At 42.1% G+C, this 16089-nt stretch overlaps 1 protein-coding gene across 2 annotated transcripts in view; it reads left to right on the forward strand.

Annotated features, from left to right (window-relative positions):
- Positions 1-16089, forward strand: part of apoltp (apolipoprotein lipid transfer particle homolog) — a 394813-nt gene that overhangs the window by 213456 nt on the left and 165268 nt on the right. For both annotated transcript variants that reach the window (XM_043711128.2, XM_087998023.1), the window contains exons 33-36: positions 981-1067; positions 5483-5617; positions 5751-5870; positions 11630-11722. In XM_043711128.2, coding sequence (XP_043567063.2) covers positions 981-1067; positions 5483-5617; positions 5751-5870; positions 11630-11722 — 435 coding nt within the window. The remainder of the gene's footprint in view (positions 1-980; positions 1068-5482; positions 5618-5750; positions 5871-11629; positions 11723-16089) is intronic.

The raw sequence follows: 16089 nt of genomic DNA on the forward strand, positions 1-16089 counted from the left end.
ACATTGTAAAGTAGTGGCTTCTTAGTAAACCCCACTCACTCTTTGCCTTCAGGTTGTGCTCCTAGCCTCAGAGTGTACACATATAGGAACTCCGGAATTAGGAGCAGGAGGAGGCAATTCAACCCTTTTGTTTGCTCCGCCATTTAAACAGGATCTTATCCTGGTCTCAACTCCACTTTCCCATGTTCTCCCCATTGCCCTTTATCTCATTTTTCATCAGAAATACATCTTTCTTTCTTGAATCTGTTGACTGATTCTGCCTCCACTGCACTCTGGGGCAATGAACCCCATAGATTCACAACCCTCAGAGAAGTAGTTTCGCCTCATCTCAGTTTTTGAACCTACTTCCCCTTCATTCTGCCCTCTTGTTCTAACTGTCCTACAATGGGGAACGTCTGTTCAATGTACACTTTGTCAAACCCCTTCAGCATTTTATAGACCTCAATTAGATCCTCCCTCATTCTTCTAAACTCTAGTCAGTACAAGCCCATGCTATTGAACCACTCCTTGTACCTTTCATCCCTGGAATCAATCTGGTGAACCTTCTCTGAATGGTCTCCAGTGCTACCATACCCTTCCTCAAGGAGACCAAAACTGGACCCAGTACTCCAGGTGTGGTCTCACCAATGCCTTATTTCATTGTAACAATACTTCTTTACTTGTATAGTCCAGTACTTTTGCAGTAAATGCCAAGATTTCATTTGCCTTTCTTATTATATGGTATACCTGCACACACACTTCCTGCGATTCATGTACAAAGCCACCCAGATCCCTCTGCACGTTGAATCTGTTTCCCATTTAAATAATAATTTGCCTTTTTATTTTTCTGGCCAAAACGTAAAACCTCACATAGATATTGATAGTTTATTTTGTGGATTTTTTTTATTGATTATGCGTAATATTTAGAATACAGGACACTTAGCTACATGTTTAGAAGCTTCATTAACATTCAGCATATTTCTAATAACTCTTTCTTTCAGATCTGTGTCGCTTTAGTGCACCCTTATAATGGTGACGTGATCCCAAAGAACATGGATGTTTGTGTCAGGACAAAGACAGACCACATGGTGGGTACAGCTCAGCTGCTTCTCTGCTCTGCAGGGGAGCCTCGGGCAGTTCATTCAGTCCTTCACAGTGATCAAAACAATATTGCTCCTGTTTTCTTTATCTGCCTTATATCTTTGGGCGTGAATACTCTCAAAAAAATCTGTCCAGCTCAAAGTTGAAAACTCAAATGGCCTGCGCATCCACAGTCTTTTTGTGAAGAGTTTAGATTTCCTCCAAGCCTGTGTGAGGGAGTCACAGAATTGTTACGGTGCAGAGGGAGGCCATTCAGCCCACTGTGCCTGCATTGACTCTGTTACTTAATGGTCTCTATTTTCTAGTGCCAATCTCCCATAGCCCTGTGCATCATGACTGTCCAAAAACCTCCAATGGTCAAATGTTTCCAGGATGTTGAACTACGTAGTGGTGGTGGCAGAAGGCAGCAATGGAGTTTTCAGCCAGTACGTGGGCTCCCTGGTTCCATTTGAGCCTCAGCCCATGAGGGGAATGTGAGGGCCACCTACCTGCAGTGTGGTGGGTAGCCAATTGTATCAGTAAATAGTCTGTTAAGGCCTACTGTGAGAGGCCAAGTGGAGTTTTCCTGGCACACTGGGATTGGTAGGTAGGGGTGAATTGCGAGGTGGTCTTGGGGTCCCAATATATTCCAGGTGGGCCTCGAGTTTCTTTCTGTCTACATGTGCAACCACGTGCTGCTCTAAGGATGGCTTCTCCTTGTTTCTGATCCTTCCACCAGACAAAATGGTCTCTCTGTATCTAACTCATCCATCCTTCTAAAAGCCTCAGTCGTTTTACCTGTCCATCTTTTTAATCCAAGGGAATAGAAGAAGGGTTTATGGAATTGGTCCTCATAAATTTATCCCTCCAAGCCCGAGTTTATGTTATAGTGTGCTTCATCTCTGGTGTCAATCTTGCTTTTTAGCTACAGAGTCTATTTGGCTACTGTACAGTAGTATTCATGTCTAGCTTGTTGCTTCACATGTAATGTAATAGCTAGAAGTATAGGATTGCCATTCACTTAAATTCCAAATAGAAATTGTTAGAAGTACACTGGGCCCATTAGCTTTTGTTTAATATTTTAAGGAAAATAAGGAACTGAAAGATAGATAAGACCTTTTATAGAATTGAACATGACCAGTCCAAAAAACACCTACCAGTTACTTATCTCTGTGATTTAACTCTGTGATCTGCCCGTATTGCTCGCAAGACAAAGCTTTTCACTTTCAATTCAAAAGTCAATATGCTAATTCCTATCAGAACGGGTTTTTGGGTGTCAGAAACTGCAAATGTTGTAGCCCAATGCAGTTGTTCTAATAAACTCAGCATGTAAATGCTGAAACTTATGTGTCTGAACAGTGTGTGCCATTTTTACTCTGCAAATTGACTAGCAACAAGTGGCGAGGAACTGATGACTCAGGACTTGTGAAACGCTACAATTTTGCCACGTTAGTTTTGAGAAAACCCTCTCCTGTTCTAATGAACTTGGGTTTCATGAAATTACAACATTTGCCTGTTATTTCCCCATTAACCTCGCTACAGAGCTGCAGCTCCCATAATTCATAGCATAGTCACTGTTTTGACTGCCATGATTATTAAGAATTGCCAAGCAGTTCCTCTCTAAAAGTGGGCAATTCCAGGTGCAGACTTTCATTCCTTATTATAGTTAGGGATTTGAAAAAGAAATCAAATACAAAGTTTTAAGTATTTTCCCAGCAATTTTCTTTCTGTCACGTTGTTCCCTTTTTGAATCCAGTCTCTTTCTCACGAGCTCTCTCTCTTTCAGCTCTTGATTTGACATGGACTTCACCCACTCTAATTCACCCTCAGTCTCAGTCCTTAGTTTTTCAGTCCTTTTCTTGTTTATTCAGGAGACACAATGTCATTCACCACAATTGCAGATGCTCTAATGTCTTTGCTGTGTACTTCCAAGTATTCACAGCAGGGACAAAGTTTCCAGCTGAAGCTATTTAACTAACTGGGCGTGCAGTGAGATAGCTCACCCCAGAAATTTTGGCTAAAGTTGTAAAAATCAATGTAGCCTGAAGTTGAAATTTGAACCGTGCTTTTGACTACAGCAACATTTGTGTAATGTTTTTAAATAGAGAAAAATCCCTTTGTTTGTTAGTGGTCAGATCGCCATTGATGATGGTACTACTCAGTCACTTGTCAGCAATGCTAGTCAGAATTTCATTGATAGAATTTGCTAAAATGTGTCCTGGCCTGGACCGCTGCAAGTTAAAAATTCTGCTTTGAAAATATAGAAGTTTGAAATTTTGCTATTCATAGCACCCATTAAATCTTAGCAGCACGTTTAAACTGGGATAAAAATAGAAACTTAAGTCAATTAGGTAGAGTTTTCACGGAGAATAAAATAAACTTGGTGCATAACCAATAAAATGGGAGAGAAGGGAAATAGAACAGTGAAAGAAAAAAGACCACTAGGCAGCAAGAGTTTTATTCGTTGATTTAAAATAAATTACAAACATACACAGTTAAGAGACAGACAGACAGATGACCAACTGTTTGATCAAGCTGGTCATACACTGTGCTGCTTCAGACACATCCTTCTTCCCCCATCACCACACCCATCCCTGGAATCTCCCGTCTAATGTCCCAGAAATGGCAAAAAAACCTCAAGAAAATTCTGAGTTGGTAAATACAGATATGTTGCTGTGAACTTGCTCAGACAGTTGAAATCAGTCCAGGAAATCAAATGGACTGAGGATTATTTCTAAAGACACTCTTATGAATCTGTGCTTCCTTGGTGAAGGTGGAAAAATTGCTGTTTGGGCTTCACTACAAACTTGTGAATCCCATTTCCCAGTCCTACTATATCTTATTGTAGCCACAAGGAAAAACACTCTGGAATTAAGAAGAAAATTCCACATATTAGATACCAAATGTATAACTTCCATCATGGTCCTATCTCCCACTTTATAAAATTCATGACTAGTACAAGGTTGAGAAAAGGTTGAGAATTTAGTTAACTTAACCTGACAATCTATGATTGGTAGAATTTTAGTACAAAATGCAGATTGCAATGGGCCAGTTTTAATTCTGGAAGTTATAAAGTTATAATACAATGTATTTTGCAACATGTTGTAACAGTTGGCATACAGAAATGTTCATAATTAAGCAGTTTGTCTATTTCATACTTTACTTTGATGGTTTTTAGCTATGCTGTGAGTTATGATTACTTGTTTTATTTATGTCATCATTGCAATTTGGCACCTGCCGCCATAATAATTTTCGATCAGTCCTATTGTCTGTCTGTCTGTCTCTGTCTGACTACCTCCGACATGATGTGACCTCTCCTGCAGTCTGGAATAATTGAGGACATACAGAAAAGCCATCATTAACTTCACCAGCTGGTAGTATATTTCTCAGGCCTTGCAATTCTCTGGGAACAGACAAGTCACCAGATATTCAGTCTGTCCTACTCTTGTATAGTTTAAAATCAAGTCTCCAGATGTTTACCAATTTGTTAAACCCAAACAGTCAGTAAAGACTCTCTCTAATCAATTATTTTACAAGCCTTCATGAGCTCACCTTTACGTGAATGCTGCGTAAAACAAACAATCAGTGTCCTTGAGCATAACTGAATTTTTAAGCTAGAAATCACTCTTGCGGCTCTCCGCTTGAACTTTTCGAAGGCCAGAGTATTTTCTATTTTATTAGGAACAAAAACCAGACACATTACTTGGTCACATTTTAATCTACCAATTGTGCTTAGTATTATTAAACATGAGGCTTGAAATTCTGGGGGTGAAATCAGGAAATAAATTGTGAATGCATGTGTAATATTCCTCTGTCTAAGCGAGCTATCTATTGTATTATGTCTCACCGTCAATACTTCAATACTGTATACCTTTAAGGGACATAGTCATAATATCATTCCTGATCATAGCATGTGACTTGAGGCTCACATACTCCATCTTGACCCCAAGATCACTTGAAGCATGATATGTTAACGTTTACTATTTGCAACTGAATAGCCCAATACCATCGGAGACACATGTCTCTGTAAATGTGATCATTTAAACATTTGTTTGGTCTTTCAGTACCATATTAACCACACTGAGCTTATGTTATGTTATGTTATGAGGCCTAACTTAAGCATTGCTGCATTAGATCAAGACACAGTGCTGGAGGAAAAATCCACATCAATATTTATTTTAAATAAACACTGACGGCCATGTTAGAATGGCAAATAGAGGAATAAGAATGCGTGAAACTTCCAATAATTTCTAGTCTGTGATATCCATTGTATCCATTGAGTTGGCCTAGATAAAGCTTCTAGATGTTGAGGGTGAAATGCTATGTTCTTCATTGTTACAGTTATTTCCAGACTGCGTGCCGATTGTGATTTCTATTTCATACCTTATGGAAGTACTGAGATTCTCAATATCTTGTATCACAGGCAAAATTTGAGGCAGAAGCGACAATGAGAATCAACAAAAGAGATGCCTTGAAGTTCAGTGGACAATATCAGAATAAATCCACAGATACGGATTGCTGGCATTTGGTGCATTTTGATGCAGATCACAGTCTCCAGGTATACGGAGATCCTGTATTAAAATCACTCTGGTCTAGTAAATCACTTAGCTTGTTAGCAGATATTTTCATAAAACCCAGAATGTTTATCTCAGCCTTGTTTGCTTTATTGCTGGTTTCTCTTTAATGTATAGATACGGGTTCCTCATACTGTAACGTTGGATGGGGAGTTATTCACAATGCACAGCAAGAATGAGATCTTCAACTATGGAGCAAATTGCAGATTTACCATCAATAAGTTGGATACATCACAGGTTAGAAATAAAATGTTGGTTCCATTGCTGATGTTTGTACAATGCTTAGCATCATTCACCACTCGTCAGTTACTGAAGCAGTCCATGCTTTTGTACAGCAAACTACCAGCCTGACCTGTTAAATGCCAAATAATATTTATGCCACATGACTGCTAAGTATTAACCATCTCCTTGATGTTCAGAGGCTTTTATATTGCTGAATCCACCCCTACTAACATCTTGATGGTGCCAATAACCAGAAATTGAACTGGACTAGCCATATAAATCCTGTGGTTACAAGAGCAGATCCGAGGCTGGGAATTCTGTGCTGAGTAACTCATCCCTTGAATCCTTAAAGCACATCCACCATCTACAAGGCACAAGTCAGGAGTGTGATGGAGTGCTCTCCATTTGCCTGGATAAATGCAACTTCAGCAACACTCAAGCTTGGCACTGTACAAGAAAAAGTACCCTGCTTGTTTGGCACCCCATTTACCTCCTTCAACACTGATGCACAGTATCAATAGTATGTACCGTTTGCAAGGGACATTGCCAAAACTCATCAAGGCTGCTCTGACTGCACCTTCCAAAACCACGGCCTGTACCATGTGACAAATACATGGGAACAGCACCACTTGCAAGTTTCTTTCCAAGTCTCTTACCATCCCAACTCAGATACATAATCACCATTTCTTCAATGTTGCTGGATCAAAATCAGGAAGACTCTCCCCAATAACGCTGTTGGTGCACTCAAATCTGCTGAAATAATTAAAAAGTAGGTAAGTATTAGTATATTTGTGCAGGGCATTGGTTAGAGTGCATCCTGTCGGTACAGTTTTAGTCTCCTTAACAAATTTGTATTTAAAACAATTCAGAAAAGGTTTACTTGTCCGATTTCTGGAATGAATGGGTTGTCTTAGGTTATGAAGGTTGGATCTCTATCTATTGGAAAAATGAGCTAATCTCATTGGACCATTTTAAGATTCTGTGCCTCCATGGCAAGGTTGGTGCTGGTACAATATTTCCTCTTGTGGATGGGTAATTCCTCTTGATAAGACTACAGTGCACAGTTTGAAAATAAAGGGTGAGGTAGAATCTTCTAAAGAAAGTGGTGGACTGGACCATTGAACATATTCAAGGTTGAGTTTGGCAGGTAGTTGAATGACAAAGAAGTTAAAGGTTGCAAAGGTGCAGCAGTAATTTGGAGGCGTGGCCTCAGTTAGATCAACAGTGATCAGACTGGATGTCAGAGCAGGCATGAGGGGCCAAATGGATGACTACTGCTCTCATTTTTCATGGTCTTCGAAGCACTGGTGAGAATGTACAAATTAAAATAGTTGTCATTGTCTAGCTCTCACAATATGTTTTGTTCATTCAAGATCATTATGGACGATTTGTTTGCACTGTCCACCTCAGGGAGACAGTTCTGTGGTGTGTGAATGGAAGAGGTTGGGAGCTCTACTTTGCTTTGAGAGTTGGCTGGATCAAGGGTTCATGTTCTGAATTATGGATACTCTTAGACTTATCTCTCTCCAGAATTTCTTCATGTGATCTAATACGTCCATATCCATGTAGCATACTATTTACATATTTCAGAATTAACTCTGTACTGTTCACTGTGGTTCTATGGTGCAATGAATATTGCTGACCAATCTCTGTCTGCAGAAAATGTTGTGCTTAACCAGCACTGAGTATAGTTCTGAAAAGTCTTTTGGTGTCCATTTTGGACTCCCTGCTAGGGAGAGAAAATATATCCCACAAAACTTTTAAATCTGCCTGTCCCCTCCCTCTTATTCGGTATGTGATTTTGCCTTGTTGTTGAATTTATGGATGTGTAGAGTATTGCAATGCTTTTGGCTGTTCAGAATATTAAATACTTCATTAATATTATTCCCAGGCCTGATCTTCTCCCATGTTAGCTCTTCCAGAGGGATAAGTGGATAGGGTCATAACCACAGACCAGATACCTGATGCAGTATAATTTTTCTTTAACTTGTAATTGAGAACTGCACCTTTTAAAAGAGAGCTGATGCAACCAAACATTATTGCAGAGCTAAATTAGGTGAGAGCTATCTGGACATGTGTGTGAGAAAGAAGAACTGAGTTTCTTGTGTGTGTACTCATGGGATGGATGTGCATACGTGTGCAAGTGGGCTAAAGTACACGTGTACTAGGTTGGACTCCATCATTAGGGGAGATGGGCTAGGTTTTCTGGACATGTTTTGTCGGCTTCTTTGGGTTTCTGGCGAACACAATCTGCCGATTTCTCAGCAGCAAACCTAAAAACGCAGACAAAACACATCCGAAAACCCTAGCCATTCTCCCCTACATCAAAGACATCTCGGAAATGATTGCCAGACTACTCAGACCTCTTGGCATCATGGTAGCCCACAAACCCACCAACACACTAAAATAGCAGCTAATGAACTTGAAAGATCCTATACAGACAACAAGCAAAACTAATGTCATTTACAAAATACCGTGCAAGGACCGTAACAAACACTACATTGGATAAACAGGCAGAAAACTAGCCACCAGGATACATGAACATCAACTAGCCACAAAACGACATGACCCTCTCTCACTAGTCTCCTTACATACAGATAAAGAAGGACACCACTTCGACTGGGACAACACATCCATCTTAGGACAAGCCAAACAGACACGCACGAGAATTCCTAGAAGCATGGCATTCCAACCAGAACTCTATCAACAAACACATTGAGTTAGAGCCCATCTACCACTCCCTGAGAAAAAGAACCGGAAGTGACATCACCAACCCAAAGAAACCCGAACATATAAATAGAAAGCAGGAATCATGTACGCTGCTTTGCCTGAGGCCCACTGAAGATGTTACCTATATGGTGATGAAATGTCTGGAAATGAACCTCCCAGCTCAGCGAGCAAGCCTACATCCAGAACCTTAACCTGAGGTAAAAATCTTCTCCAAACTCATTATAAAAACATTTCCCAGTCCTGTTCAGTTCTGAAGAAGACTCATTCAGGACTTGAAATGTTAACGGTTTTTCTCTCCATGGAAATGTTCTTGAACTTTCGGTATTTGTTTCTGTGCAGGTGTGTGTATTCTGGTACTAATTCTTCTCGCGCAGTAGTCATTAAACTCACTGTTTGTTATCTCAAGGAGGCATGGTTAAATTGGCTCCTTTTAAAACGTGAGTTCATTGAACTTGGGAGAAAAGTCTCCAGGAGGGAAGTGATCTGATTTAACCTTGGTGCAACCAACTGAGGGGGCAGGTGAATAAAGTAGTGGAGTCATTTCATCCCTCCTCATCCTGCAGTTTCACACTTTGGATCTGGAACTGCAACAGATTAGGGAACACTATCCAGCATGTGGGCATAACAATAGTGACTGATTCCTACTTAGTAGAAGTGAGTGCTGGAGATTAGAGTCAAGATTAGAGTGGTGCTGGAAAAGCACAGCAGATCAGGCAGCATCCAAGGAGCAGGAAAATCGACGTTTTGGGTAAAAGCCCTTCATCAGGAATCAGAATTCCTATTTCTTTCACGCACAGCCCAGATCTCTCAAAACCAATAATGCTGTTCTAATTGATGCCAGTAAACTCAGCGCAGATGATGGGTTGAGTATTGGACTTTGTTGGCACGTAGGGTTCAGTTTGGGTTGTCAGCATAGTTTCTTGCAACAACGGAATATAAACCAACCATGAGTAATGTATGTTTCTTTGAAAACCATATTTTATGTCTAGTTTGCTTTCAATTTCAGTCAAAAAGTGTGATGCTGGAAAAGCACAGCCAGTCAGGCAGCATCTAAGGAGCAGGAAAGTCAATGTTTCAAGCATAAGCTCGTCATCAGAAATGCCTGATGAAGAGCTTGTGCTCAAAACGTCGATTCTCCTCTTCTTCAGATGCTGCCTGACCGGCTGTACTTTTCCAGCATCACACTTTTTGACTCTGATCTGCAGCCCTCACTTTCTCCTTGCTTTCGATCGCAGATGAGGAATTTAGGAACAAGAGTAGGCCACTAAGCCAATTTAAGCATGTAATACAATCATAGCTGGTGGAACATTCCCATGCCATTTACGCACCCCATCCCCATAACCCTTGACAGCCTGGTAGTCGGAAACCTATCAATCTTTACCTTCAAGATGCTCAAAGACTGGATTTCCACATCATTCTGTGCTACAGAATCCCAAAGATTCAAAAGCCTCTGGTTTTAAAAAAAAGTCCCTTTATCTCACTTGTAAGTGGCATTTCCCATTATTTTTAAATTTCACAAGCGGCTCTGATATGTCCCTACCTTGAGGCCTGGGTTAAGTCCCACCTACTCCAGAGTTGTTTAAAAATATCTACACAATGATTGTGCCACTAGGACATACGCAATAGAGGCCTTAATCAATCATTTTGTCTTTTTTCACCTTCCCGGTGAGGAAATACTAGACCTCCATTTATCATCTACCCTTGATGGTGTCAGACTCTGAGCACACTTTTTCACCTTTTTCTTTATGTATTCACTCACAAGCTGAGAGTGTCATTGGCTAGATGGGCATGTATTGCACTGGGGAAGATGGGATGAACTATCTTCTTATATAACCACAGTCCATGGTGGGGACCCTCAGAGCTGTTAGGGAGGATCTTCTACAATTTTAAGAGCAACGGTAATATATTTCCAAGTCAAGAGCATGTATGGCTTGGAGGGGAGCTTGCAGGTGGTGATGTGCCCATATATCTGGGCTTGGAGGGGAGCTTGCAGGTGGTGATGTGCCCATATATCTGGGCTTGGAGGGGAGCTTACAGGTGGTGATGTGCCCATATATCTGGGCTTGGAGGGGAGCTTGCAGGTGGTGATGTGCCCATATATCTGCTGCCCTTGTCCTTCTAGATGATACTGGTCGTGGGTTTGGAAGATGCTGGTCACAGAAACCTTAGTGAATTTTTACAGTGCATCTTATGGATGTTCCACAGTGCTGCCACTGTGCATCTGAGATGGACAGACTTCTTTTATCAGTACATTCGGATGTGGATGTTGGCCTGGCCAGCAAATTATTGTCCATCCCTGAATGGAGGGGTGGATGGAGTGCCAGTGAAGTGGGGTGTTACATCCTGAATGATTTTCAGCTACTTAAGTCTTGCCGCATTCATCCAAATAAATGGAGGGTATTTCACCAATCTCCTGCCTTGCGCCTTGTCGATGGCAGACAAGCTTCAGGGAGGCAGGACTTTAGTCTCTCACCACAAAACCTAGCCTCTGACCTCAACATTGCTTCTGGCCCCAGCTTAATTTATAGTAGACAGGCAGAGGCTGGAAGAACACAGCACTGGACTGCCCTGAGGAAGGGTTACACCCAAAATGTTGACTTCTGCACCTCCTGATGCTGCCTGGCTTGCTGTGATGTTCCAGCCTCCTACCTGTCTACTTTGGATTCCAGCATCTGCAGTTTTCTTTTGTCTCTAACCCAGCTTAATTTATGACGGGCAGCATGTGGCTTAAGTAAAGTATTGAAAGCATGGCCTTCCAACAGGTTTGTAAACACTCCCACAATGTTGTAAACACCAGTCAGTTGTTTGCTCAGGTTGCCACTGTTTTCAATGTCTTTAGCTCCTCTCGTAGTGTACAAAATACATTCTTAAATTGTAAACAACTGGTTCAATTAATCATCATGGTTAATTCGTTGTTAGAATTACAATTGTTAGAATAACATGAAAATGGCTTAATTTATAGACTTAGAAATAAGTTTTGAAATAAGTTATTGGAAAACTCTTAAAGTAATGGTGATTTTCACTGATTTTTTTTATTTAACTAGTTTTCAGTTCAGGTGAATGGCTCCTCCAGTCAGATGAGAGTTTATTCCCAGTTCAGCCATCCATACCAGTCAACAATACCATACACTTTCCAGGTTTGTGATTCTCTATTACCTGTATCAAGCAGCCTACCTAGTTTCTCACTGAGGGAGAAGACAGTGTGTGAAAGTGTTTTGGGGACAATTGCAAGCCAATAAGAGAACCCCTCTGTTCAACCTTACACTCACCTCAGACAAAAATGCAGGGGGTTCTTATGGCTCAGTGGTTGTGTCCCCACCTTTGAGCTAGGAGACCCTTGTTTAAATCCCACCTGCTCCAGAGGTGTGTTCTGAACAGGTTGATTCAAAATATGTGAAATCGGCTTCCTCTTAAATGGGGGCAACCATATTCCCAAACTAAACTAGTCACAACGGGCAGCATGGTGGCTTGGTAGTTAGCACCGCTACCTCTCAGCGCCGGGGACATAGGTTCGATTCCAGCCTCTGGCGACTGTCTGTGTGGAGTTTGCACATTCTCCCCACGTCTGTGTGAGTTTCCTCCGAGTGCTCCGGTTTCTTCCCACAGTCCAAAGATGTGCAGGTTAGGTGAATTGGCCAAGCTAAATTGCCCATAATGTTCAGGGGGTGTATCGGTTAGGTGCGTTAGTCAGGGGTAAATATAGGGTTGGGGAATGGGTCTGGGTGGGTTTCTCTTCGGAGGGTCGGTGTGGATTTGTTGGGCCGAAGGGCCTGTTTCCACCCTGTAGGGATTCTAATTCTAGCACTTGTTTGTGTCTGGCCAATATCCCTTTAAACATTTCCTATTCATGTACTTATCCAAATGTCTTTTAAACACTGTAACTATACCTGCATCCATCACTTCCTATGGCAGCTCATTCCATACACTAACCACGCTGTAAAATACTCAGATGGGGCATCTCAAACATGACGTCCCAACTCCTTTACTCAAAGCTCCGAGCAATGGAGGCAAGTATGCTGAATGCCTTCTTAACCACCCTGTCTACCTGTGACACAAATTTCAAAGTATTATGTACCCGAACCCTTCGATCTTTCTGATCTACAGTACTACCCAGGGTGCTATCAAAAAGCCAAGAACAGTACAGCACATGAACAGGCCCTTCGGACCTGCAAGTCTGCGCCGACACCTTTTCCCCTTCCATACTAAAAGTATCTTCACTTACAGGATCCATATCACTCTAGTCCCTTATGTTCATGTATTTGTCCAGGTGCTTCATGAATACTGCTATTGTGTCTGCTTCCACCACCACCTCTGGCAACGTGTTCCAGGTACTCACCACACTTTGGGTGAAAAACATCCCTCGCACATCTTTTTTTAAACTCCCCTGTACTGCCCCCACCCCACACCTTGAACCTGCATCCCCTAGTAATTGACCCCTACACCCAGGGAAAAAGCCTCATACTTTCCGCTCAATCCATGCCATTCACAATCTTATAAACTTCCTTCAGGTCACCCCTCAACCTCCTTCATTCCAGTGAAAACAAACCCAGTCTATCCAACCTTCCTTCACAGTTAAAATCCCCCAGACCAGGAAACGTCCTGGTAAAACTTTGCTCTATTCTCTCCAATGTATCCTTCTGGCAGTGTGGTGACCAGAGATGTGTGCAATATTCCAAGTGTGGCCTAACTTGCTGCAGCATAACATGTCTTTCCTTATACTTAATGTCCCTTTCAATGAAGGCAAGCATGCCATAGACCTTCTTTAAAAACCATATCTACCTGCACTGCCACCTCCAGTGATCTGTGGACCTCCACACCCAGATGCCTCTGCATACCAATATTCCTAAGGGTTCTGCCATTCACGTTATAATTTCCACCTGTACTTGACCTTCCAAAATGCATCACCTCACATTTTTCTGGATTAAACTCCGTCTGCCAATTTTCTGCCCGTGCCTCCAACTGATCCATATCCTGCTATATCCTCTGACTATCCCCCTCACTATCTGCAACTCCAATCTTCGTATCATCTGCAAACATACTAATTAGACCAGCTACGTTTTCCTTCAAATCATATATGTAGACCGTGAACAGCAGAGGTCCCAGCACTGATTCCTGTGGAACACCACTAGTCACAGCCCTCCATTCCAAAAAGCAACCTCCAGCGCTATCCTCTGTCTTTTATGACTAAGCCACTTCTGTAACCATCTTGCCAGTTCACCCCTGATATCGTGTGACTTTTGTACCAGCCTGCCATGTGGGACTTTGTCAAAGGCTTTATTGAAGTTTATGTGGACAATTTGATTGCTTTTCCCTCAATCATCTTAGTCACCTCCTCAAAAACCTTGATCAAATTAGTGAGGCTGAACCTCCCCCATACAAAACCATGCTGTCTATCACTAATCAGTCCGTTTGCATCTAATTGTGTATAGATTTTGTCCCTGAGAATTTTTTCCAATAATTTCCCAATCACTAACGTGAGGCTCACAGGCCTGAATTATCCCTGTTAGCCTTCCTAAACAATGGGACAACATTGGCTATTCTCCAGTCCTCTGGGACCTCCCCTGTGACCAAAAAGGAGACAAAGATGTCTGTCAGTGCTCCAGCAATTTGGCCTGTTGGCCTCCCTCAATATTCTGGGATAGATCCATTCAGAACCCAGGGACTTATCTACCTTAAGAAGCACAACACCTCTTCCTTTTTAATAGCAACTTGGCTTAAAGATTCGACAGTTGCTTTCCTGATATCACCCTTCACTGATTCTTTCTCTTTGGTGAATACTGACGCAAAGTATTCATTTAGGTCCTCACCTACCACTTATGGCTCCACACATCAATTCCCTCCTTTGTACCTGAGTGGGCCAACCCTTTCCCTGGCTACCCGCTTGCTTTTTATGTATGTATGAAAAGCCTTGGGATTCTCCTTAATCCTGATTGCTAACTACTTTTCATGACCTATTTTAGCCCTTCTAATTCCTTGTTTAAGTTCTTTCCGACTTTCCTGACATACTTTCCACCAAGAGCTTTGTCAGTTCCCATTCTCTTAGACCTTACATATGTTTCCCTCTTCTTTTTGACCAAGGTCATAGCATTCCTAATCATCCAAAGTTCATGTAACTTGCCATACCCATCTTTCATTCTCGCAGGAATGTGCCACTCCTAAACTCTTATCAGTCTGAAGTACTCTTACATGTCAGATGTGGATTTACACTCAAACAGCCCACCTGCAGTCAACATTCTCCAGTTCCTGCCTAATATTGTTGTAGTTTGCCTTCACCAATTTGACACCTTAACCCAAGAACTGTTGTTAGCCCTACTATGAGTATCTTAAAACTCACGGTATTATAGTCAGTAATTCCAAAATGCTGCCCTATTGAAGCTTCCCTCCCCTAGCTGGGCTCATTTCCCAAAACCAGGTCCAATATAACCCCTTTCCTGGTCGGACTGTTAAAAGGGGTAAAAACAATGACTGCAGATGCTGGAAACCAGATTCTGGATTAGTGGTGCTGGAAGAGCACAGCAGTTCAGGCAGCATCCAAGGAGCTTCGAAATCGATGTTTCGGGAAAAGCCCTTGTATTCCTGTTTACATGCTATGTCAAGAGACTCTCCTGAATGGTCCTTACAAACTCTGCCCCTAGCACAAAGTGAGTCCTAGTCAATATAGGGGAAAGTTAAAAATCACCCGCCACAACAACTCTGGCTTTTGGGAGATCTGTAGTGTACCTGCTGCACTGTGATTTCACCTTTCCCATTCCTGAGTTCTACCCACACTGCCTCGCTGCACAAGACCTCTGGTGTATCCTCCCTCAGTACGGCTGTGAGATACTCCTTTACCAGTAATGCAACCCCCTCCATCCTGGGATATTCAGCTGCCAGTCTTATCCCTCTTTCAGCCATATCTCTGTAATTGCAATAATGTCATAGTTCCAAGTACTTACCAAAGCTTGAATTTCATCTACCTGGCCTATTATACTACTTGCATTTCAGACCTCCCCTGCTCTTTTCAGCAGTGTTTCACTGCCTGTTGTTGTTCTACCTCTCCCTTAATTTCTGCATCTACTGTCCTGCTCCTCTGGTTCCCATCCCCCTACCACACTAGTTTAAACCCTCCCCAACCACACTACCAAATTCCTCTCCCGAGGACATCAGTCCTTGTCTTGCCCAAATGTAACCTGTCCAGTTTGTACAGGCCCCACCTCCCCGAATGCCCCGTGAATCTGAAACCCTCCCTTTCCCACCATCTTTCCAGCCACATGTTCATCCTATATATCCTGCATTTGCTACTCTGACTAGCTTGTGCACTGGTAGTAATCCTGAGATAACTACCTTTGATGTCCTACATTTCAACTTTTTTCCTAGTTCTCTATATTCTGCTTTTAGGACCTCATCCATTTATTTTGAAACCTATGTTAGTAGTGCCAACGTGTACTGTGACCACTGGCTGTTCACTCTCCCCCTCCAGAATGACCTGCAATCGCTCCAAGACATCAAGGACACTAGCACCAGG

Source organism: Chiloscyllium plagiosum, unplaced genomic scaffold (genome assembly GCF_037043375.1).
Source record: "Chiloscyllium plagiosum isolate Xiang-an unplaced genomic scaffold, Cpla_swu_hap1 HiC_scaffold_20, whole genome shotgun sequence".
In the NCBI taxonomy this organism is placed as follows: Eukaryota; Metazoa; Chordata; class Chondrichthyes; order Orectolobiformes; family Hemiscylliidae; genus Chiloscyllium; species Chiloscyllium plagiosum.